Raw genomic sequence first — 23271 nt, 5'->3', positions numbered from 1 at the left:
AGTATTTCTTTTTGTTCACATATTGCAATGCAAAACCATCAAGAGTTTGGTCCAAAGTTGCATCCACCATGAAGTGGCCCCTTGAGGAAGGTGTCCCACTTGCCAGTGATGATCGGGGTTGTAGTCTTGGTTGTATTGGGACTTGATTTATGTCATCATCACCAACTCTGTGCAGCAACAGCCGAGATATTTGTGAATGCGACCATCACGGACGTGAACTTTCTCATGACACCGACTTCATTTTGACCTGTCGTTGCTAAATGCAAACATGATGTAATGACTGGGTCCGGTTCAGGTCTTGAGCACTGACACCAGACTCTGACTGAGACTCTCCAGGAATCTGCTGAAGTGCAGAAAAAACATCTCAAACAATTGAAAGCAGGAAAACAAGGCTGAGCGCTGGAATGCGCCTGAGAATGCGTTGATCCCTTAAATCAAGTCAGAAGGAGATTTGTCGCCAGTTTCTAAGGAGAAAAAAATAAGTGGCTAAGAGTGTCTAATGACCGAGTCGCAGACCTGGAGCTGCGCCGGCGAGATATTGCGTCGCTGAAGAGACGCTGATTGGCCTGCCAGCCAAATCCCCCGCCGGTCAGCCAGCAGTAACCCCCTCTTTTGTTCTCGGCTTGAGCAACAAGTGTGGACTTCTGGCGAGGGAGTGGACGCTAACGCCGACATGACAAACATGAGTCAGGAGTCTTTGATCTTCTGTGATACACACAACTGGCTTCCAACTGCTTGTGATCACGTTCCATGATGTACGGACAAGAGCGCGTGATTGGTTGGACCAGAGAACAGCAGGTTCTCAACCTTTTTTTCAACAATCAGCCCTTGTTATATACGTTGTCTCCACTTTACTGAACTTCCTCACAGGAAAACTTGTCTTGTGAACATCAGCTACCCCAGAAGTTTGCATGCCCGTACTTCAGCTTCCACAGCAGTTGGTTTAGAGCGGCAATAGCTCGATTAAGCCGCTGAGTCCGATTGCGTCATGCTCTCCTGGTTCACATGTAGCCTAGTGAAAATCGAACTAATAAGTGGTTCACCTCCGTGATGAATGGTGGCACTACACGGCCATCATCCAGTCCATCCTCACCTCCTCTATCACCGTCTGGTACCACATTGACACCTCCAGGGACAAGAGCAGACTGCAGCGCATCGTACGAACGGCTGAGAAGGTGATCAGTTACAGCCTGCCACCTCTTCAGGACCTGTATGTCTCTAGGACCCAGAGACGTGCAGGTCGGAGCAGAGCCGACCCTTCTCACCCTGGACATAGACTGTTTGTTCCTCTTCCCTCTGGCAGGAGGCTACGGTCCATCCAGACCAGAACCTCCCGTCACAGGAACAGCTTCTTTCCCTCGGCCGTCAGACTGTTAAATTCGTGAACAGCCTTGTTGTTATGTTATTCTATTTATTTTATTTTATTTGTTTTTTGTTGCACTTTATTCCAAGGCACTTTCCTAGTCAGTGGGCTCCCCACTGACCATGGCAATAAATCTGATTCTGATTCTGATTCTGATTTCTGAGCTCTACAGTCCTCCTGGTTCCTATGACTGGAGAGGAAGAGGAATCAAAGGTGACAGGCTGCAAGGAGCCGTTTCACACTGTTACATTGAAGTGTGTGGACAGCGATGGTGCTGACTGATGAACTAGTTTCACTTCAGTGGTCGGTGCCATGGTCATAGAGCTGTCATCATAGTCAAACACACTTCCTTCACCAGTTTTTTTTTGAATAAAAGTGGCAAGTTTCTGAATAAATTGAAATGTTCCTATGTATCTGAAGTGCAGTCGCGCTTTTGATCACTATCGTGGTCCTCCACTCTACCGTCTAAATCCTCGTTTGTTGTCTCAAGCAACTGGTTATGATTTGGCTTGACTGACTGAGAAACTAGTTATCTCAGCCAAAGGAAATTGGTTAGTCTCCGGAACTAATCCTGTGTAAATATGTTCACTTCTATCTTGTGATAACACGACACGTGACCCAGTACTGGCTGTTGAACGCCAAGAAAGATTGTTGTCCTGGCAGGAAACTGGTTGAGCTTCAGCTGTGACGAAGAATAGCTTCATCACAACATCGGCAACATTCAGCATTGAGTAATCGCACTTTGCAGGCAGACGGATCGACAAGAGAAGTCGGGACTGTCTTGGAAATTGTTTATAGCCTGCAGTTTGGGTCCATACTGCTGGTTTCCTGCTCTCTTAAAAATTTTAAATTGCCCTTTCTCAACAAACTCAAATAGCTCATGCTCCCATCGAAAGTATATGTGACCAGCCCTTAGCAAGAAGTAGGATACTCGACGTTTAGTTTATGAAGTATACTTGAGTACAAGTATACCCCAGACCGTATACTAGCAGTATAACAGAAAGTATCCTGATTTTATAGTTCTTCAGACTAAATTGGAACATTTTTAATTTGCTAAAGTATACTTTCAAGTATTCAGTAAATATACAGGAAGTATATTACTACTGTACTAGGTATATATGTATGCCAAAAACCATGTGCCTCACCCTAAGAGCACACATTTGCCTATTGTCCAGTACATCACCAGCTAGTAACTGCAAGTATATTTCCTCAGTTTCAGTATAAAATAGTATTCTCATAGTACAATTAAATAAACATCAACAAGGATTATCTGAAAATGTGATCATTAGAGTCTACTCTTTGGTAAAAAAAGAAAAAGTATGTCGCTTTTAAAAAGTTAAAAAAGTTCAATAGAATCAATGTGCCTGGAAATAAAATAATTCTTTCGTTGATGAAAAAAAGATTATCAAAATTACTTTAATTTCCAAAGCTAAATGTAAAGGTAGGTGGTCTTCATGTTTCAGCAGTTTAAGGTAGAATGCAATCCACACATGAGCAAACAAAAAGCTCCACTTCCAAATCTTCTCCTGAGCCGCGCCTCTGCCATGGCAACAGATGGACTCTCACTCTCACCGACGATTATCTCCATGGCAACATTATCAAAAGTTGCATGGCAACAATAAAAAGCTCCAGATTTGAGCAGCTTCTTGTCATCTCTGTCGTCTGGGAGAGGAGACGATGGTTTAACACCTCGTCTTCCTCTCATATCAGTCTGTCATATCAGCCACGTTGTTATGAAACATGCAGCCTTTCCATCAGGTTTCACCAAGACGGCAGCGTGCTGGCCCTCTTCTGCTGCTGTTGCTGTAGGTCCCAGTGTCAACGTTCTCTGGGTGGGTGGACATACTGTAGTATTCCATGCTACTCTTGATGAAAGCACGAGTGTTGGCCCAGCTCTTGTTGTGGGAAATATGAGATACACTTGATTTGACTTGGCTCCAAAAAAAACATTTTTGTGGCACGTTTCACTGTTGAAATGTACTAAAATAAAATCTAGTATTGTAGATTTTCTTTTCTATATGTAGTTTGCAGATGCTTCATCCGGGTGATTTAGATGTGGTACTGGGTAGATGTTGTGAGGTTTACGGTGCAAACTAGCAGCTCGGATGTATGTCACATTTTGGCTCGCAAGGATAGAAATTTGGAAAGTTGCTTTGTAGCTAACAGAAGTGACACCAGTTGGCTGCTCCCAGCTTTAAAGAATCGCTGTGGTCATCCTGCAGAAGTTGGTTTACTTTGTTAAAAAGGTTTTTGAGTAATTGCTTTTAAATTCCTGAACTCAGGAGCACTTGTTCCGTAATCCAGCCAGCAATTAAACGCATCCTAAACCGACTCAGTGCATGAAGCAAATTCGCTGAAGAGGTTTTTCAAATTCCTCCTTCAATTGTGTTGGAAACTTCTTGCTTCTCTTTTGAAACCTCTCGACGTGCGTAACAAAGGGGGCTTGTTAGTGAACTGAAACAATGAAATGGAGCCAAACTGTGAGCTTTTCAACCTCATGGTGACCTTTTTGTTTGAGTCTTTGCGCGGTCAGGACCCTGAGTCAAATAACGTCCTTTCAGATGATGCTTAGAAGCTTAAAGAGAAAGCCAATGAGACTTCAGAGAGGGAATTGTTCAGTTGAAAACGTAGTCACTTCACAAATGAAGAGCTCGGTCAGCTGTCTGGCATCATAGGGTGGTTCGGTTAAAGCTAAAGTCTTGAGGCATCCTTCGCTCTTAAGATTACCTGAACTGGCTTGTTGTCTTCCCGCTTCCATGTCCGTCTTTGTGTGCAATGCCTTCCTTCCTCTTTCCTTCACCGTCTGTTAAAAAAAGTGTGTTTTGTATTTTAGATTTTACATTTCATACTTTGTTGTTGTTTATCATGAACCAGCTGATGCAGTGGAGCAAAGTGTGGGGCTTTCAAAGCCGCCTAGAGAGAGAGAGAGAGATAGAAAATGACACAGTCACACACATTTTACAAGGAAAATGCACATGTATTAGTTATTTCCTGCACTTGGGAGATGAAGGTGGCATGTGAGCATGTGCAAAAGAACACTGACTATCTCTGGAGACAACAGATGTAGGTGCCACTTCTCAAAGCAGCAAAACATCAAGTTATGTTATTCAGATGAATAACATAATGATATGAATAATAGATTAATAAGATTATTAATCTAATTCTAATGAAAAATAGAAAATTCAACACTATGTCAGGACCCATCTTGTCATGCTTTTATTTTGGATGGACACTGGCTCCTGTGTTTCCCTTTTGACGGTGTTTCCTGTGATCGACAGCTGCTCCTTATTTCCCCTGATTATTCCTCCAGCTCTTTAGGAGCATCTGCAGGTGGTATCTGTGGTATGTTGATGGTTTCATTGTAGGAATTATTCTTCTCATTTGGACACTTATTTTCCTAGTTGCACTGTTTTTGCCCTGCGAGTATCTTTGCAGATTTAATCCTGATTTTGTTTCCATTTAGTTCCTGTTGCATCTCGTGCCTAACCTGTGTTTGTGCTTTTCGTTTGGACTTCGTCTGGACCGTGATCGTCGCCTATTCTCCGTTGGACACTCCTTCTGGTGTCGCATTGGAGTTGGCTAGGGATGCGTCTTGCTGAAAGGGATTCAGGTAACAGACCCAATAACCAGCTGTAGGTGAAGCACGCGTCGAAATGAACTTGCCATCCCGGGGTCCTCCGCACACTAGGTGTCCTCTGTCAACACTTCTGATGGCACATGTCAGGACTTCCTGTCAGTCTGCAGAGGAAAGTCCACCCACCAACCCAACACATCCTCACTCCCATGGCGTAACACAGTGACGTTGGGAAAGTGGACTTTTGCGTCCATTGCTAGCATCTCCCCGCACCTGGTGCTTCTCCCGCTGCTCGTGATGCTTGTTACATGCCTTATCATTGCATATTCTCTAGAAGAACAGTACTTATGTCTTGATCTAAGGTTCATTAACACTAATGTGGTCTTTGGTAAATCAGTCCTCGCTAGATTTTTACTTTCACTTTACTTCCATCACAAGGAGTTGTGTTGGTTTTGTTCAAAGTGTGACTCCAAAACGGGGCAGCAACATCTGCCTCAGACCGAGGTCCTACTCAAAACCTTCAACATCAGCAGCATCGGAGCCGCTCAGTTCTCTCAGTGACATCTCAAGAGTTGGCCTTTTTCTGCTGTTTATATATATATATATATATATATATATATAAAATCTGGTGGAGGGTCAGGAGAAGACTTTTTTTTTGGGAATGTTTGGGAGTGAGGAGTGGTCTTCTACCCCCAGAAAAAACTTCAAATTAATCCTGATGTCATGACCAGAGGTGGCATTCATGAATGGAGCACAAACAGGCAGCCGACTAATGAGATTGTGTGGTCCGAGGGGGGTTGATGGATTTAACTCTAGGAGGGGTCAAGATGCCAACTCTCGAGCAGTGACAAATGCTGATAGTTCTATCAGCGGGAGCATCTCGGGTTTCAAAGGCCGGAGCTCTCAAAGCTGTGAAGGGTCGGTGATCATCACAAGCGAACACACTTGTTGGTGGAGTCACTCTCACTCCAGACTCTCTCTTTCTGCTGGTGTTTACGGAGAAACGCAGCATTTATTTCAGTGTAATCCCCCTCCCTGGCCGGCCCGGCAGTCAGCTGACGGCCGCTAATCCCACCCTCTCCGGCTGCCTGCCTGCTAATGTGGGATTAAGATTTCGCATGGCTCCAATTGCGCGATCAGATGTGTCACCCCTTTCCGTCAAGTTTCCTCATGTTCCTCTTTGAGTATGGCGACCCCGCCGAACCTTGTGTTCACCTGGTGTTGATCTGAGTTTTACAAAGAACCTTCTTTGAGGGAGTCACTGCAGGAACACAAAATCTGGAATGCTTCCACTGTTTAATTTGGAGGATTAAGTGAGTAAAACTAACACAGTAAGAACTGTTGAACTCACTGTTATGATGTGTCTGGAGGCGTTCTAGTTTTGACTCTAGATGAAAATATATACAAAATATATTTTTAAAATATATAATAATTTATCTATTTTATAAATATATATATATATATATATATATATATATATATATATATATATATATATATATATACAGACACAAATTCAGCCAGCGTTCAAAATCTAGACCCACCTGCATGAACAAATTTAACAGCTTTCCCTGTTACCGTTTCTGATATAGTTCAAGAGAATGATGTAGTCAAAGTCGTGAGATAAAGGAAATTTGGAGGAGAAACTCTAAACTTGAACTGGATCTTCCATAAATTATGCATTAAGAATCACTACAAAAAAACTATTGCTAAAAACTGAACTTTATAGTGTAAAAAATGAACTTCAACATATGAGTGAATTTAACAAAGAATTTGACATACATTGAAAAAAATATCATTGAAAGTCACCGAACTGTGGAGGACTAAGGTTTCATCAATAAAGCGTGTGTATGAACACACGTGGGATTAATCTATTTGTACACTGTTCTACCACTGGCTGAAGTCTAGTGGTGGAACAGTGGCACTGCAAATAGAACCTGTTCTAGAAAGGTAGAAGCCAGAAAAAGTCCGCAACATCATCAACAGCTTCACAACTTGGCCATCAAGGTGCCCCTGAAATTCCGCTTCATGTGTTTCCCAATCGCCATAGTGTGACATTTCAGATAGGAAATAATCTCATGATTTAATGTTGGAAGGCTTATTTACACTGCCGATGCACTTTGCAATGTTGGTCAGTTAATCCTTTTTTCCTGAATCACATTTGCTGGTTTCTGGTGGTTTTGCCACTCGATGCCTCAGCCAGACCCCTTCACACTCTAGAGAATCCAAATGCTTTTGTACATTTTAAGTTTCGCTGCATACGACTGAGTTGACAAATAAGGAAGAGTTCCTGAAAACAGGGAAGCAGACTCTTGTTGTGTCTGCCATCTTGTTGGGTGGGAATCGTTTCTTCATAGTTTCACACCTGCTTAAAACGACAATGGTGAAGAACAGACTTGTTTACATCGGTTTCTGCCTCTCTGTTCTTTCGGGTCACATTCAGCGACTATTACTATGTCAACATTAACTACAAAGTGCCTGGATAACAGTTTGTTGGTGGTCAAGGCCAACAGATAAGACCTTTCATTCATAGGTGACTATGTGTGTGTGTTTGGGGGGGGGGCACAAAGCAATGTTTCCCTATGACTGACCTGTCTCGTGGTGCGCTTCCACCCAGTAGTCCGGGCCTGAAAGACTCCGGGTTCCTTTTCCCCCCTGGGCTCCCTTGCGTCCCCATCGAGTACACTTTTAAGGGTAGTTTAAAGGTGCAGACATTAGAAATGTAGTAACGGATATATAACATTAGTATGCATATAGAAACACACACAGTCGCTGCTGGATCTAGAGGAAGAGGACATGTCTCATCCTCCAAAAGGAAGGAGCTGCATCAAATGAAACTATTGGAATCAATATGTTGCAATATTTCTGTTGTTTTAGGAGTTTTTTTAAACTTGCTGCTGCGATGTCCGGCTGGACTCCCGCAGGAGGTAACGCTCTGCGCTGAACTTCTGCTGAGCACAGTGATCCGTGAAAACATTTCATTCACTTGTTTTGGATTCCAACTGCCACACATGACTGAAAGCTTTTGTAATGTATTCACAATATTGGTCCCATTGTCGAGACTCGGTACAGAAACGGACTCTTCAATACCCCTTTTGCTCACTCACTGCCACCCAAACAGCGGCATCTTGGGCGTGTCACAGGCTTTGGGAAACCTCTTCTGACTGCTCTCAGTGGTGGAAACGCCAAAAACTAAGACCCGCACCACTCGGTGGAAAATGTTTGGGTCTATGGCCACAGTTCCTAGAGAAGGAGTGTGGTACTGTATGAGAAGTATGAGGGGTCTGTGCAGGGTGCGAATGTGGACTGAGGGACTGGAGAAGTCAAGACAGATGAGTTCATCATCACAGCTTCTCCAACATTCTGTTTGATGTCAACACCACCATTCAATTACACCTGACTTCATATCCATGTCTCATCCACAGCCTGTAGCCAAGGGTCTGGTGTCTGTTGGGGGCGCTGAAACGCTCAAGACGAAACATATTTTCTCATGTTTCTGTCACAAATTTTGCCGTTAATGTGCCCATCTCTGATGGTCTGGGTGGAACAACGCTTTGATTCACCTGCTGCCATGATCAATCCTGTTTTCTGTACTCCATGAATGATTTTATTGTTTATCCATGGGGCGGAACTTTGACTCAGTGTTGACGGTGAATGTACGTGTGGCTGCTTGTGGAATGTCTCCAGGCCGTCGCATCTGGGAGCGGCGGTTGGCTTTTTGACACTTTTCATCGAGTAAACAGAACTTCAGTTCATTTGATCGACATAACATTAAACATTTTGAAAAAAATAAGATTACGACATGAAGTCATCACCAGGTTTTGGAGGCCAGAAACACCTCAGAGGTTTCGACAGTAAAGGATTACTGCACCTATTTACTTGAGCTGCTGCCCCTGCGACCCGACTTCAAACATTTCTCGCATTCGGCAGGTGATATATTTTTTATTTTCACCGGATAATTTTGTCAGTCCAGAGTTGCAGTAGTAGGTGGACCACCACCTGGACTGTCTCGTGCCTTGCTCATGGGCAACAGTAGAGTAACCAACTTTCTTCTTGGTCGATGAATCCACGGTGCGTCAGATTCGGGGGAAAGGCGGTAAATGTGATGCTGCTCAATGATGCGTTCAAATACAGCTCGGAAACCGCAAATGTTTCCTCCACCTGCTTCAGCGACCATCCCGAAACGGCCACTATTTCTTCCAAAAGCGGCCCTTCGATTCAAATGCATTCTTTCTCAGAGACGCCTAGAATTGAGAGTGACGCAGTCGAGCGTCTGCGGCTCCGCTGAGGACTGCGAGTGGGACAAAATCCCACGTCGCCTGCGGCCCGTGAAGGCGTCATAAGCGCGCACAGCGGAGGCAGGCCGGTGATTTTCCACTGCCGCTCCAGTCTCCGGTCCCACCGCTGCTGGAGACAAAGGTCAGAAAGAGAGGCTTATAAATAGGGTACAAGAGGATCCCGGAGACGCAGTCAGTCTCACGGACACCTGAGAACGCGGAGCAGACTCACGGACAAGGGAACGCGCGCACAAAGGAGAATAAAAGGACAAAAAGCAAATCACATCTTCGCAGCAGGTAAAGATGGAACATCCTTTTTTTAGACTTGAGCGGCGTGTCCGGAGGATGACAGGTGGATCTGAGAAGCACTTTTGTTCAGCTGAAATAACCGTCACACTTTGACGTGCAAATGACAAGAGATTTATTTAAAACCACTTCTGGAATTTTAGTGCGTTTTGTGGGTTTTTTTTTTCGGGGGAGGGGGAAAGAAATTAAGTGAATTTATGGAAATATATTCATATCTTTAAAAGCCCTTTTTTGCAGTCACTTTCAGTTCATTTCGCTTTTTCTTGCTTCTCCTCTTCATTATTCATTTAACCCATTTACAGACCTGCGTCATGGTCCTCACACATCTCGGTGATGGTTTGATTTGGGGTGAATTCTCATGCGCTCACTTTGTTCTGGACGTGAAGCTTTGCTATCAAACATTTCACGGTGCTCGTCGAAAGGTGTCGTTGAATGTTTAATTGACTTTATCGTTGTCATGGAGACGGTGACGATAGTTTGATCAGCTTTGTCTCCCTCCATCCCATGGTCGTCTTTTTGTCTTTGGAGCGCTGACAATTTGTCAAATTTAGATGGTTTGTATTTTGCATTAATTGATCGTCGGTCTCAGTGTTCTGGTGCGTGTCAGCGGGAGGGGGGTGGGGGGGAGGTGAAGTGGCGGGCGGTGATCAAATAATGGGACGCGCACGGCCATCTTCCGTCAGCGCGCGTGCGTGTGTAAACCCAAGTTCAGTCCAACTTTGAGTGCGATATCTGTGATAGGTTCAACTCTCCACGTCTTAGCCGTGAACATGAGAAATATTTAAAATTCAGATTTGGGATAAAAAGTCAGTTTGACGGACCAGGTCTCAGGATGAAACACTGTCCTCGCTGAACTCACGCGGGTGGGGCCGTGAGAGTGGCGCGAACTGCGCACTGACAATGAGAAAATGTCAAAATAGCACGTCGTATATATAGAAAGAAAAAATTTTAGCTGGACAAATGGATGGAGTCCAATCGGCTTGGATAAATAAAAGAATTGATGACTCCAATCTGTGAGTCTCATCCAACCAGGATTTGCTTTTCACCTATGGGAACAGTGAGGTTTTCAGGTGTCGGTAAATTATTTTCTCAAAAAACAGCAGGACACATCTGGCGCAGGCATTTGATGTCGGGGGCAAAATACACACATAATGTAATAATGTGAATTAAACAATCAGACGTTTGTTCACGCTGTCCCAGTTATGAGCAAGTTTTATATTGAACACACAAACAAACAGCAAAGCACTTTGATGTGAATGCTCTTTGATGTTTGTTTGTGAGTTTAATACACATATTGTAAATAGTTTTCCCAAAACACATGGACCAGAAAAGCAAAGTGCCATGAACCATCTTCTGAATTTACATTGTCGAGCATTAATTTTATTCAGACATCAACGGTGAGCTGCAACAGATGGGATGACGGCATCAGTGGTCAGTGGAAAGGGTCTTGAGAATATTTCAGTAGCCAAGAAAATAATTTACAGACAACAGCACCAAATATGTGCCCCTCCCGCCTCACCTGCCCTGCGGCTTCCACTTATTTGCCAAAACCTATTCAGGGCTTTCAGTCGGGATCCGCATAGCTTCACTCTGCTGGTCTACAGTGTAGCGCTCCTCCAGGACAGCATCTAAGCTGACAGAAATACCAAGCCAGGTGGGCACATTCTCGACCAGGAGCTGGCAAATCCACACCAGTCTCCATGTTTCTGGGTCTAACAGTGATTCTCTGGTCTGGAGACGGTGATTGTTCTTAGCAGACTGGCGTTACCGTTGCTATTTCTGCCCGACATCTGAAGGCACCAAGGAACTGACCGCTGTTTCGGTCTGTAAAATAATCTGGTGAGAATCACTGGAAACTAATCAGCGCTGCATGTGAGGTTGAGGCCACTAAGTTCACCTGGTCCTTAGCGGCCTCAGAGTGGGAACGCTACATGTGGGTCCACGCTCCAACTGCCACCTCTTTATTGTGCTAGTGTTCTGTGAACATGGCGACACGGAAGGAACTAGCTCCAGAATCCCAGCCGGACTCCTGTAGTTGCCTCTATGTGACACTCGATCTTATCTGATCTTGGCTCCGGCTCATGTCTGAATTTGGCAGGGAGTTTACGGCTGGTGGCCGTAGATCCTCACCCAGAGAGTAGGGAAGCGTGATGAGTAGTCGATCGCCACCTGCTGTTATCGCTGTCAATTTTATCCGTGAGCACACTGAGATTATGCAGCGAGTTGTGCGAACAAGAGATTAAATCGTGGTTCCTCATTTTTTATTTTTGTATTTATTTGTCAAGCTTTTTGCAGCCAAAATTTAATAAGTTGAAAAATACCAGTTGATTTTGAATAAATAACTAACAACACATCGCTGTCACCATGAAAGTGGAGGTGAAAGACTAAAACATTATGGCACAGGTTTAAATGACTTGGAAAGCCTCTGAAAAATGACATGAAATACTGAGCTCCAGGTGAATGAGTCCTATATGTCAGAGGAAGGCAGCGAGCATTTCTCATGACATAAACTGGAGATTTAGGAACATTTGTTGTGTCTTCCTCAGTCTGTGCAGCGGTGAAAGTTTGAGTCTCAGTTGTGTTTGCTTGGAACATTGATCTATGTGTGTGTGTGCGTGTGTGTCTGGAACCGATCTGCAGTGGAGGAAACCTGAGGTGACTGGCACTCTTTCAACCCAATGAAGATGTTTCTGCTGTGTCCTTGACTGACGGTCACTTCTGCTGACGCACACACACACAGCGCCCGCCACTGACCCACATAGACTCGAACAATCACACTAATGCGGTCCGGCCCATTAAAGCTTCCGTTAATCGTCTTCATTAATGTGACGATGAATGAACGTGCCGAGCGCTAAACTGCAGGTTGTCAGTTTTATTGACAGATTCAGCCAGAGTTATGGTCTATCTTCTGGTGGAGCTCTGGTTAACCCAGAGGACAGACTCTGATGGACAGACACTGTGGACAGGAGTGGCCTGCATTTGCACCTTCGTCCACATTTCCCGTCCTTGTGGACCTTCCCTATTCTGTCTTTGAGGTTGTCCATCTTGATGCCGTGATCTCCACTGTGGTGAAGCTCTTCAGAACTGTCCCAGACGTGGAAGATGGTTGAGATTGAGGTGTTGCAGCAGGAGAGAGGACACCTCTTTACTCGGACAGCTGGCCTAAAATAAGCGTGAAGTTTCTAAGAAGGTCCTTGAGTGGGGGATGGATGATGGCAGTGTTGAGAGCAGACGGACCAGAACCATGATCTGAGCAGTTTGGGGCAGGTGGATGGTTTTACTGCAACAATGAAAGTAGAAAAATAGTGATCGCTGAAAGCCGAGCATAAAACTCAATTGTAACTTTGAATTGTAAGAATTCTTCATTGTCTAAAAGAAGTATTCGTGGCTGTATAGTGGATCACTGACATGGGTTTTACACCCTGGAAGAGGAATAAACCCTCAAACTGGCTGTGTTTGGGATCCTGTTATTCCCCACATGGACACACGACAAAAGACGATTTCTACATGAAGCTTTGACTTTCCTCCTTACAAACACACCAGGCCCTCACCTGCTCTCCGATGGAAGGTTCTGGCACCACAGACGTGCAAAGTGATGAAAATATATAAAGTGAAACTTCCTGCTGGTTATTAAAATAGCGGAGTTATTAATAGATTCTGTCAGAGGGCGTCACAGCTGCAGTGAAGACTCGAACAGAGACTCGTGATCATCCAGAAGTCTTCTGTGATGCTTCTGCCGACATTTCATTTAAACCCTGGAACAGCTCACTTAAATTTGAGAAGCTCCAGGTAATGATCCAAAATGAAGAAGAATTACAGAAGACTCGAGACCAAGCATATTTCTCATTTTTTTGTCCTTTACTCTTTTAAAATATTAGCTGCTGAGCCACATATCTAAAACGACAAAGATGCTACTGAGAGAGCCAGAGGTTCTGCTATCTGGGTCTGTCCTTGAAGACTGAGCATCTCTCTTTTCAGGAAAGACCAGAAGCCCCATAGAAAAAAAAGCTGGTGACCTCTGGTGAGAATAAGAACAGACCTGGAGAACATCAGAGTCTTAAAACTGTTGGAAAAGAATTGAATTGAACGTCCTGTCCAGGTTGGAGGTTCTTCTCCACTCTGAGGTCTTGTTCACAAGTAAGGGAAGGAAGTGCTTGACATTTAGGATCTTGCTGGAAGGTAACGTTAAGGATTTCAACTTTGGCTTTGCGATTTTTCGCTCGGCCACTGTAACTCAGAAACCGCTGCTTGCGGAACACTTAAGCAGGATCAGACTTGTTTGTACCCAGTCTCGGGCCTTGCTCTTCCAAACAAGGGTAATATGACTGTTACACTTCCAGCCGAAGGTCGGTTGCAAGTCAACATCACCCAGTGTCCCATTGACCTCCGACTGTGCCTGTGAACTGGAGCAAGAATCCCCCCAACTACAGAAACACAACGTTACATAAGCGCTGTTCACTCCCGTCAGATAAGCGCCCACTCGGAATTCTGTTTTTTGAGCCGAGGCTATCTCCGCACTTCCTCTGTATCGCTGACTGGATTGTTTTTGGGGTCGTTCTTCGTCCACATTTCAGGATTTGAGTTTCTATCATACGACTTCTATTTTGGTGCTTATCTCTCTGTGACTTTCCTTTTTGCGTTCTGTCACATGCTCACACTTTGTCCTCTCTCTGACCTCCACGCGAGGAAGTCATGTGACCGATGGAACGTCAGTATTTCTGTCTTGATTGCTCTTTTCTGGACGAGACAATATCAAGATTGTTTAAACTCACCAACACCAAAATGATTTAGATGGTAAATATTTTTCAATTTACCAACTTTTAAACAGAATTTTAGCATTTGTTCTTTGAAATCTAAATATAAAGCATCACAAACCTGCACTGTGTCTACAAAGGACAAAGATATAGTGAAAAAGAGAGTGCAGCACGGCTGGAAGCGTCTGGTACGTCAGAGCAGGCTCTGATGGTCAGCTGCCTTAGAGAGTCAGAGGTGGTCAGTGGGACTGACTAGAAAGCACACAATCATAAAGAAGTTTATCAGAGGGACATGTGGAGGGGAGAGACAGTGTTGGACTAAGAATGTTGGCGATGAAGAAAAGGAGGACATCAATGAAGACGGGGAAAAAAACCTGAACACACAACATTGTGACCGTTGTGATGTGAATTACGCAGATTATGCAACACTTTCTTGTGTTTTAAGATTAAAAAACCATTATTATGACCATCTATTTTTCTGTTTTCAGTGAAACAACCTTGCAGCTGCGAAAATACAATTTTGATTTCCAGCTGTAAATTTTCTAAACGTGAATCTCCAGATTTCCACTCTGACTCAGAAGTCCTCGCATGAATGACTCTCAGTATTCGTTGTGTAATTAAAAGAGAAAATGAAGAAAGTGAAAGAAGAGGGGGAGTAATGTGAAGCGGAGGGGGGAGGGGGAGGAGGAGAGCATCCAGCAGGCGGGCAGCCCAGTGGAAATGTACATGCTCTCAAAATAGGAGAGTGTGTTACATAAGTGGTCAGGGAATGAAGCCTGTGTGTGTGTGTGTGTGTGTGAGCGTGTGTGTTCAGGCTGGCTGTTGAAGCCACTGTATACAAGCAGGACGGGTCCAGGAGCGAGACCTATAAATCACCACGCACAGACGCCTCGCGTCACGTTTCATTTCCATTCCCATGACCGGAGAATGTCCGGCCATCTTGACTCCGGTCCGCGCTCTGCTAGGCCTCTTCGGGACCGTTCTCCTCCTGCGTCCACTCCTGGTGGATTCATGGTATCAGCTCACTATCATGAAGAGACAAGCAGTTTTCAAGTGTTGGAGGCGTCCAGATGGGAGCGGTAATCTCCCCTGAGCGCGGCCTGGACCCGGCCCAGGTCGCCCAGAATGCTGCTGCTGCTGCTGCTGATGAACGGGCACAGCAGCTGTCCTTGTCATGAGCTCATAGTTCGCTGACTGTTGATAACTGAGTTATCACACGACGTTGATCATCCAGCTTGGAGAATGCTACTGTAACTCAGTACGACGGTATCATAATGACCGCTGACAGGTGAGGTTACTGATCACCTGCTCATCACGGCAGCAGCGGTCAACGGGGCCGTGGTTTAGCTCTTCCAAACTATAGGTGGACAGGTGGCAAATCCTTGGCCTGCCATGTTTTGGTGGGTTGATGTCAACTTTTCTGCGTGTTTTCCCTTGAGCAGACGGACCTGCGTTTGCTCCCATTATAGCAGCCACTCTGACTATGAAATAATGACTCATGGATGGATGGATGGATTTTGTTCTGACTCTTTTGAGTCAAAGCGGCAGGACAAATCAAACATTGTTCTGTGAGAGAAGTCAATGAATCCCCACTTCCAAATGAGTCAGTGTGACTGGATACAGATCCAGAATCTAGAATCCAGCACACACCCGGCATGAGTCAATTTCACGACTCAAGTCCTTCATGCCAGCCATCTGTTCCTACGTCGTGCCCTAAGTCGGATTCCGTTGTGAGACTCAGACAACGCCAAAGATACTGAAGAACACGACTAGCATGAAAGAAAAAAAGACTTTACACTACAGCTTCATCCTCAGCTCTGCACTGCACTGATGTATTTCTCAGTGGGAATTTATCTTCGGAGATTAATAATGTATCTATCTATCTAGTTTCAAAACCTTATTTTATGTCGACTACATCGTAAATCAGCTCAGCATTTCTGCATGCTCTATAGTTTCTTGTTTATTAACGATGAACAGACTCTTATTCTGAAGTGCTTCAAATAGGAAGTGGCTCTTTATGGCGCACATTTTGAATCTGTTCTAAATGAAACCTAAAGAAGATTATGTTGCTACCATATTCCATATATTCCTTTAAAATGTCAACATGATTTTCAGTGTTTTCATTTATCTTAGTAAAACTTGTCAGTTAGAGTATTGCTCTTCAAGCTAGTTTGGATTCAGATCTGTAAGAATACAAAGATATTCACTCAAAAATAGAGACTGACAAACCAGCTATTGATCTCACAATTTTGTGTTATCGTGATGCTGACTGAAGTTGTGAAATCTGCTTGAATGACTGATAGGTGGACCAATCGGAGGATGCTTTCACCCTCAATCTGCACAAAGCTGTGATATGAATTTGCGTATTCAGATGCGACAAAGTGCAGTTCGAGTTTAAGCTTGTTTCATCTGTATTTCTACTCTGTTTACTTTGGATGTGTGACCTGGAATAAACCGGGTCTGCTCTGTTGGCTTTCCAGTTAAAAAGTGATCGATTCAGGCTCAGGAATTTGGCTGGAATCGTCCTGAAGCTGATCCTGCTGCGGGATGACACAACGATGCCACACAGGTTCCTCTCTTATCTCATTTACCCCGAAAAGTAGGTCAGTCCGCTTCTCTGCTGGAAGTCGAAGCACTTTAACTCTCGGGCATCACTCAGGTCCGCTGGTAGCAGTCTGTCACACACATAATGGAGGCCGTTGTTGGCGGGAGTGCACCAGAACACGCACTGGGAGAGTGGTATCACTTTCCTCTAAATGTTATTAATTAACTCTGAGGGAAGTGATCTGCGTGTCCAGGGTTTGTGTGGCACACACACGGACGTACAGTCCATTGTCTTATTTATAAACTAGGCACACAAAAACAAAATCTTATCTTTACACCTCTGTTACTGTGAAGTGGGATCCTTTAGAGGTTTAGGTGACAACATATTCTTTCTTCTACTAGAAGTAGCTACTGAGCTGTGATGCATTGTGCTGCACCATGAGTCATGAACCACCACTGGCTTTGACTCGCCACTGTCTCTGCGACTTGATGGCGAAGTGATTTTGACACTCAAATTTTCTGGGTCCCACACATCCAAGCAAATCCATGTGACTCTTGCTTGCAAGACAGGAATCATGTCTGACTCTTGGAACTGAGTCATTTAGATCAGGGGTTTTGAACCTTTTTGATCTGGGGGCCCACCTTTCAACATACACTTGATGCAAACTGCTGAGAAAATTGGAAAAGCTGAATAACATTCACAATAGAATAAATATAATAAAATGATGCGCATAAAATAAAAATAATATATTTTATTTAAACTCCAAAGAAGATATAAGTAAAGTATAAATGAAAGTATCGACTTGAAATATTTTACTTAATTTTCAAAACAGGTGCTTTCATGAGCAGTTTCTACTGTTGGGGTGGCGGTATCACTTTCTTCGGTATCACTTGTGTGTGACTCACTACTGCCACTATATGTGGCTAATGTATTGAAGCTGAGCGTCTCGCGGCCCTCACGGTCCAAAGGTCTAAAACAAAGGTACTTCTGGCGACCCTCTAGGAGGTGCTCTTTTGACACCATAAACTTCACCGTTGGGACAAATCAAATGTGACAATCTGAAAGTTGCGGCTTGAGCGAGACGTGACTCTGTCAGGTTGTCTGGAGAGCTGTTCTCTGAGCCGTCCGCCCTAAGATTCATTATACGCTTCATACAAGTATAACAGGAACCTGGATCTGTCTGATCAGTCGGCTAGTAAACGGACTTGACCTCAGTCTGATGCAGAATCCATTAACAACCTCTTGTTTGGTCCCGACGACAGAACCGAAATGTTGCAGGATGTTTGAATCCGATGCCTCAGAGCGATCAAACCAGACCCAGTGTCCTCACAGTGCTGTGCATGTTTGTGTGTGACGCTGCAAGAGAATCAAACATTTGGATCACGTCCTCAACGACATGACATCCTCCACAGTAACAGACGTCTGCTGACTGCTAATCACGTCCGTCTCTCCGCCGGGCGTCTCTCTCTCTCGCTGCCAAGTGGAAATTTACAGATCCGACTGCTGCACCCAAAATTCAAGAAGCGGTGGAGAAGATGTCCCTCACACAGCCAAGATGCCGTCACACTCAACAGGGAACCCTGAACACTAAAGTCTTATTCTGAAATACTGGAACAGGAAGTGATGTCAGCTGGGTACAGATGAAGAAGTTAAGAGTTAGTTCAGTCAGTGATCATGGTGAACATTTCATATCTGTTTCACTGATTCAGCTGTGTGTTTATTTTTGTCAACCTTTTTTCTCCTTGTGTATTTGTGGCTCGCCGTCGAATCTGAGACGGAGGTAGACGCCAATACCAGAAGTGGAGCGCTGTAATGTGCCAGCAAAAACAAGCCGTTAGATTTAATCGGTGGCTCCCTCCACGCTCATAATTCATTCATGGACGACGATGTTGAATTCACCGAGCGTTTCTCTTCCTTCCAGAATGGCTCAAAAAGAGAAGCTTCAGTGCCTGAAGGACTTCCACAAGGACACCCTGAAGCCGTCGCCCGGCAAAAGCCCCGGCACCCGGCCTGAGGACGAGGCAGAGGGCAAGCACCCGCAGCGGGAGAAGTGGGCCAGCAAGCTGGACTTTGTTCTGTCTGTGGCCGGAGGCTTCGTCGGTTTAGGGAACGTTTGGCGTTTCCCGTACCTCTGCTACAAGAACGGTGGAGGTGAGTGCCACTCCTCAGGACGAGGCGTCTGTTCAAACTGCCGGTGACTCCTACTCCTCCCTCTCACAGGTGCTTTCCTCATCCCCTACTTCATCTTCCTGTTTGGCGGAGGTCTGCCCGTCTTCTTCCTGGAGGTCGCTCTGGGTCAGTTCACGTCGGAGGGCGGCATCACCTGCTGGGAGAAGCTGTGCCCCATCTTCACTGGTACGTAGGCCGGACACGCGTGGAAGAACACGCCCGGACCTCTCAGGATGAATGAAATGTCTGTGAGAAATATCACCCGAAATGACACCCGATGACCAAAACAGTTGTGTGTATCATGCGCTCGTACAGTCATGAAGACACACACTGATCCGTCTGATTCAGCTGTCTCCATGGCGACCAGCTATTGTTTCACTCCTCCTCCTCTGTCTGATGTTCTTCACCTGGAGATGCAACATCAGCCTGAGTCACGGCGGCCGTCCAATCGCAGCGCTCCAATCTTATCCTCAAGTGTTGCCAGGCAACCGAGCCTTGGCCGCCTCACACAGGCTCAAGCGTCTGGCTCTCACCTGAACCAGCCCTCTCTTGTTTACCTCCTCCTGCCCGGCTGTGTTAGCTGGCCCCTCACTCCTCTCCCCCACACCTACCTGCCCGCCCACCGCCCCCTCACCTTACTGTTTCATGAATTTGCCGCTCGACGACACGCTCTGATTCACCTTTTCAAGACCAAATGATCGATCAACATTCAATCATTGACTTCTTCTCCTCAGTGTCCCTCTCCCTCTCCCTCTTTCTCTCACACACTCACAAACACACACACAGAGTGATGTACAGAATGTCCCGAATCCTGTGTTGCCATGGCAACAGCACAGCAACACATCAGAGACGAGCGAGGGAGTGAAGAGTGCAGCTGAGGGAGAGAAAGAAAACAGGATATCAACAATTATTAACCACAGCGTCTGACGCGCCAAAACATTACGACCACCTGGCTGATAGCAGCTTCAATTCTCACCACGCGATTTTGTCTCAAATGAAAGTGAGATGATGTGCAGCACAGGATCGTCTGGCAGACTCAAGTGTTTCAGAGAGTCTCTTGATGTTTAATAAGAACAATAGTTTGTGAGTTATCGCCGAGATCGGCTAAACTCAGACCAAGACCAATGAGGGGGTTGAGACCAAGACCGAAATAAAGACTCAGCTAAGTGTTGGTTTGTTCCAAAGAAAGCATTCAGTTCTTGAATCATTAAAAAAAATGACAATTCTTTCTTGTGCAGTAAGAAATAAAGGTGTGCGCCTGGATGAGTGATTGACTTGTGCTTCTGGATTCTGAATTCAGTTTCGGTGCTTTTTATAATCACCACAAAGTTGCAAGGAAGTCTGGGAGAAACTATGACAGCATGTGAGCCGTGTGCCATCCAGGTTTTCTGTCAGCTCCACAGTAGTTTAGTTTGATTCCTGGTTCTTAATCTGTCTCACCGGCTGGATGTCAGAACAGGAAGCTTCCAGTTGAAGAAGCGAAACGTCGATTGAAAGTGGATTTGTGTTGACCGGCAGGTCGGCTCAGTTCAGATGACATCATGGAGGAGAACTCATCTGTTTGTTTGAGCGGCGTCGCGCATGAGACCTTGACTTGCGTGCGTGCGTGCGTGTGTGTGTGCGTGTGTGTTCCGAGATGTGTAGCAGCTGCTACTGTGCTCAGATATTAATATGACAGAATGGAACAGTAACTTATTTCACACAGTTACTGACTCACAGATGATGTTGACGGATCATAACTCAAAGTTGTCTGTGTTTGTTTCTTCTTGTCAGAGGACTATCTAGCTATCTGTTGTTTTTGTATGATAAATGTGGAGGTTTAAATGTTAGTCTAATATTTAGTGGATTTAAAAATGAAAGCAAAAACAAACAAAAAATGGGAAAGTATTGAATAAATATTAAAAACAGCTACTATTACTATTATTATTACTATTTGTAATAATAATTACATCATCATTATACAATACAGTGTATAGAACATAACAGAAAAAAGAAAAATGTCCACAAATATTCCATTTTATAATATATATATATATATATAATATATATATTTATATATATATAAATTTTTTGTTGTTGTTTTTACCAAAATGTTATTTACTCGTTGTACTATTTATACTCGATTTATTCATTCAGAGAATGTGAGAAATATGAGAAATAGGCCAGTGGCTAGGATCTTTCTCAAGACCTCTCGAACCTTCTTCCTGGTCGTGACTGTCAACACTAAACAAAGTCTCAACTCTCACTTCCTTCCATCGTCGCCATCAATCGCAAGAGTGCATCCAGATGAGTAGTTTCAGACAGGAAGTTGAAAATGTCACGCTACAGAGTCACAGGAAGTGAAGTGTCAGCCTCAGTTCAAAAGTCTCTTTCACTCATTTCCTGTTATCTTTTAGGAAACACATCATGACACAGACAAAGACGTGGTCTTAAGTTTGTGTTGTTTGTGTGTCTGCAGGTATCGGTTACGCCTCCATCGTGATCGTGTCTCTGCTGAACATCTACTACATCGTGATTCTGGCCTGGGGCCTCTATTACCTGTTCCAGGTGAGTTCTGTTTGAGAGAATTCACCAGAAAATTGATAAGAAAAGGGACCCAAATATTAGCACTCGAGTTCACATGAAGTTCAGCTCTTATTTGTGAAAGACAAATATCCAGCAGCTAAAAAAAACATTTTAATTATTTCATTTTTGGGCAAGAAAATAAGTCCTTTGATTTAGAAAAAAAGTGTCACTTATTACAAAAAAACAAAGCACCCACACAAATGTGCAGCAGAAGCAAATGTATTCATGTAGTGAAAACCATGAGACTAAAATTGTGCAATCTAATCTCAGAGTAAAGTAATTCACTCAGATATGGGCCCAATATTTTGACCCTTAAATCCTTCTTTTTAGTGAATCTATTTGGCAACAGCCAAAAGCAAAGAGCCAGGAAATGGAAAAAGGAGTCATTTTAAATGAATTTGTGTTCAATACAAAGTCACTTTCTCTGTCCAAATTCTCTTGATGAAAACTAATGAGAGTGTGTGTGTGTGTGTGTGTGTGCCAGTGCTTTCAGCCGGAGCTGCCGTGGGCAAAGTGCAATCAGCCCTGGAACACTGACCGTTGCATCGAGGACACGTACCGCAAGAACAAAACCGTCTGGCTGGCAGTGAACGCCTCCAACTTCACCTCCCCCGTCACCGAGTTCTGGGAGTGAGTTCACACCTTCGATTAAAGCGATGACTTCTGCTGGATCAAACACCGGTTCCCTGATCAGCCGGCCGGGTTAGACACGATGAAAAGAGACCCGGGAGCATGAGCGCTGTGGTGCAGCATCAACACAATTGTTCCCTCACTCATGATGGCTTTATCCACTTGAGCTTGACCAAACTCCAGGGGCAACTCCTCTATGTACCCGATGATAGAAATGAAGTGACACAACTATTCTACTGCACTTTTGTTTCAGTTACCCGAGAGTCACAAAATGTGAGTTTCATTATGTTCGAAATGTTATTGCCCCCTTCTGCAGTCACATGTTTCATGTTCAGTGGTCACTTGTGACTTGTCTGATGTCACTGAGTGTCTCTGTCCTTCAGACACAATGTGCTGGGAATCACCAACGGGATCGAGGAGATCGGCTCCATCAAGTGGGACCTGGCTCTATGCCTGCTGCTGGTTTGGGTCATCTGCTTCTTCTGCATCTGGAAGGGTGTGAAGTCGACTGGGAAGGTAGGAACCATGGCTTGTGGTGTTAAGAAGTCAAAATATCACAAGGGAACTGGATGCCTGATGTTTGTTGAGAGAGGTAGCCGTACTAGGTCCCAACTGAAGAGCCTTGGCAGCTTTGAAGTCTCGACAGGGTCATGTTTGCATCACAAGGGTGAAGCATCTCCTCCTTTTAAACAGAGACACTTCTTGTCATGTGACATTTGTGCACATATTTAGTACTTAGGTCCCCAATATGAAGCCTCCGGACCATATCCGGCCCACCAGCCGACTATTTGTTGCACCTTTCTTTATCCTGTATTTCAAATGAACGTGACTCTTTGATATTTTAGCCTATGTAGAAAGTTACAACATCCTTTGTGGAAGAGAACTGGAGCTCTAGTCCCCAGCACATCTGCTATAGGACCACCCATACACAGAGCATATTTTCTGGTGAAGCCCCTCCTCATACTTCAGAGTCACAGAGGCTTCTCAGTGCAGTAACTCCTGCATGGTCGGTGCCAATACAAAGATCCTAACACTTGCTGAAGGCTGACAAGCAGAGCATGACATGTACATGCATGATGGTGCTAAAA

At 44.6% G+C, this 23271-nt stretch overlaps 1 protein-coding gene across 2 annotated transcripts in view; it reads left to right on the top strand.

Moving 5' to 3' along the window:
* Positions 1-23271, top strand: part of LOC128761127 (sodium- and chloride-dependent taurine transporter-like) — a 43390-nt gene that overhangs the window by 10410 nt on the left and 9709 nt on the right. Inside the window, exons 1-6 of one of the 2 annotated variants that reach the window (XM_053869079.1) lie at positions 6526-9511; positions 18741-18970; positions 19040-19174; positions 21447-21535; positions 22038-22183; positions 22567-22699. In XM_053869079.1, coding sequence (XP_053725054.1) covers positions 18742-18970; positions 19040-19174; positions 21447-21535; positions 22038-22183; positions 22567-22699 — 732 coding nt within the window. In that variant the 5' untranslated portion in view covers positions 6526-9511; position 18741. Of the gene's footprint in view, positions 1-6525; positions 9512-18740; positions 18971-19039; positions 19175-21446; positions 21536-22037; positions 22184-22566; positions 22700-23271 lie in introns of those variants that run through there. The other variant, XM_053869078.1, reaches the window with a different exon arrangement.

Source organism: Synchiropus splendidus, chromosome 6 (assembly GCF_027744825.2).
Source record: "Synchiropus splendidus isolate RoL2022-P1 chromosome 6, RoL_Sspl_1.0, whole genome shotgun sequence".
NCBI classification, from domain to species: Eukaryota; Metazoa; Chordata; class Actinopteri; order Syngnathiformes; family Callionymidae; genus Synchiropus; species Synchiropus splendidus.
This window is presented reverse-complemented; position numbering and strand designations above follow the sequence as displayed.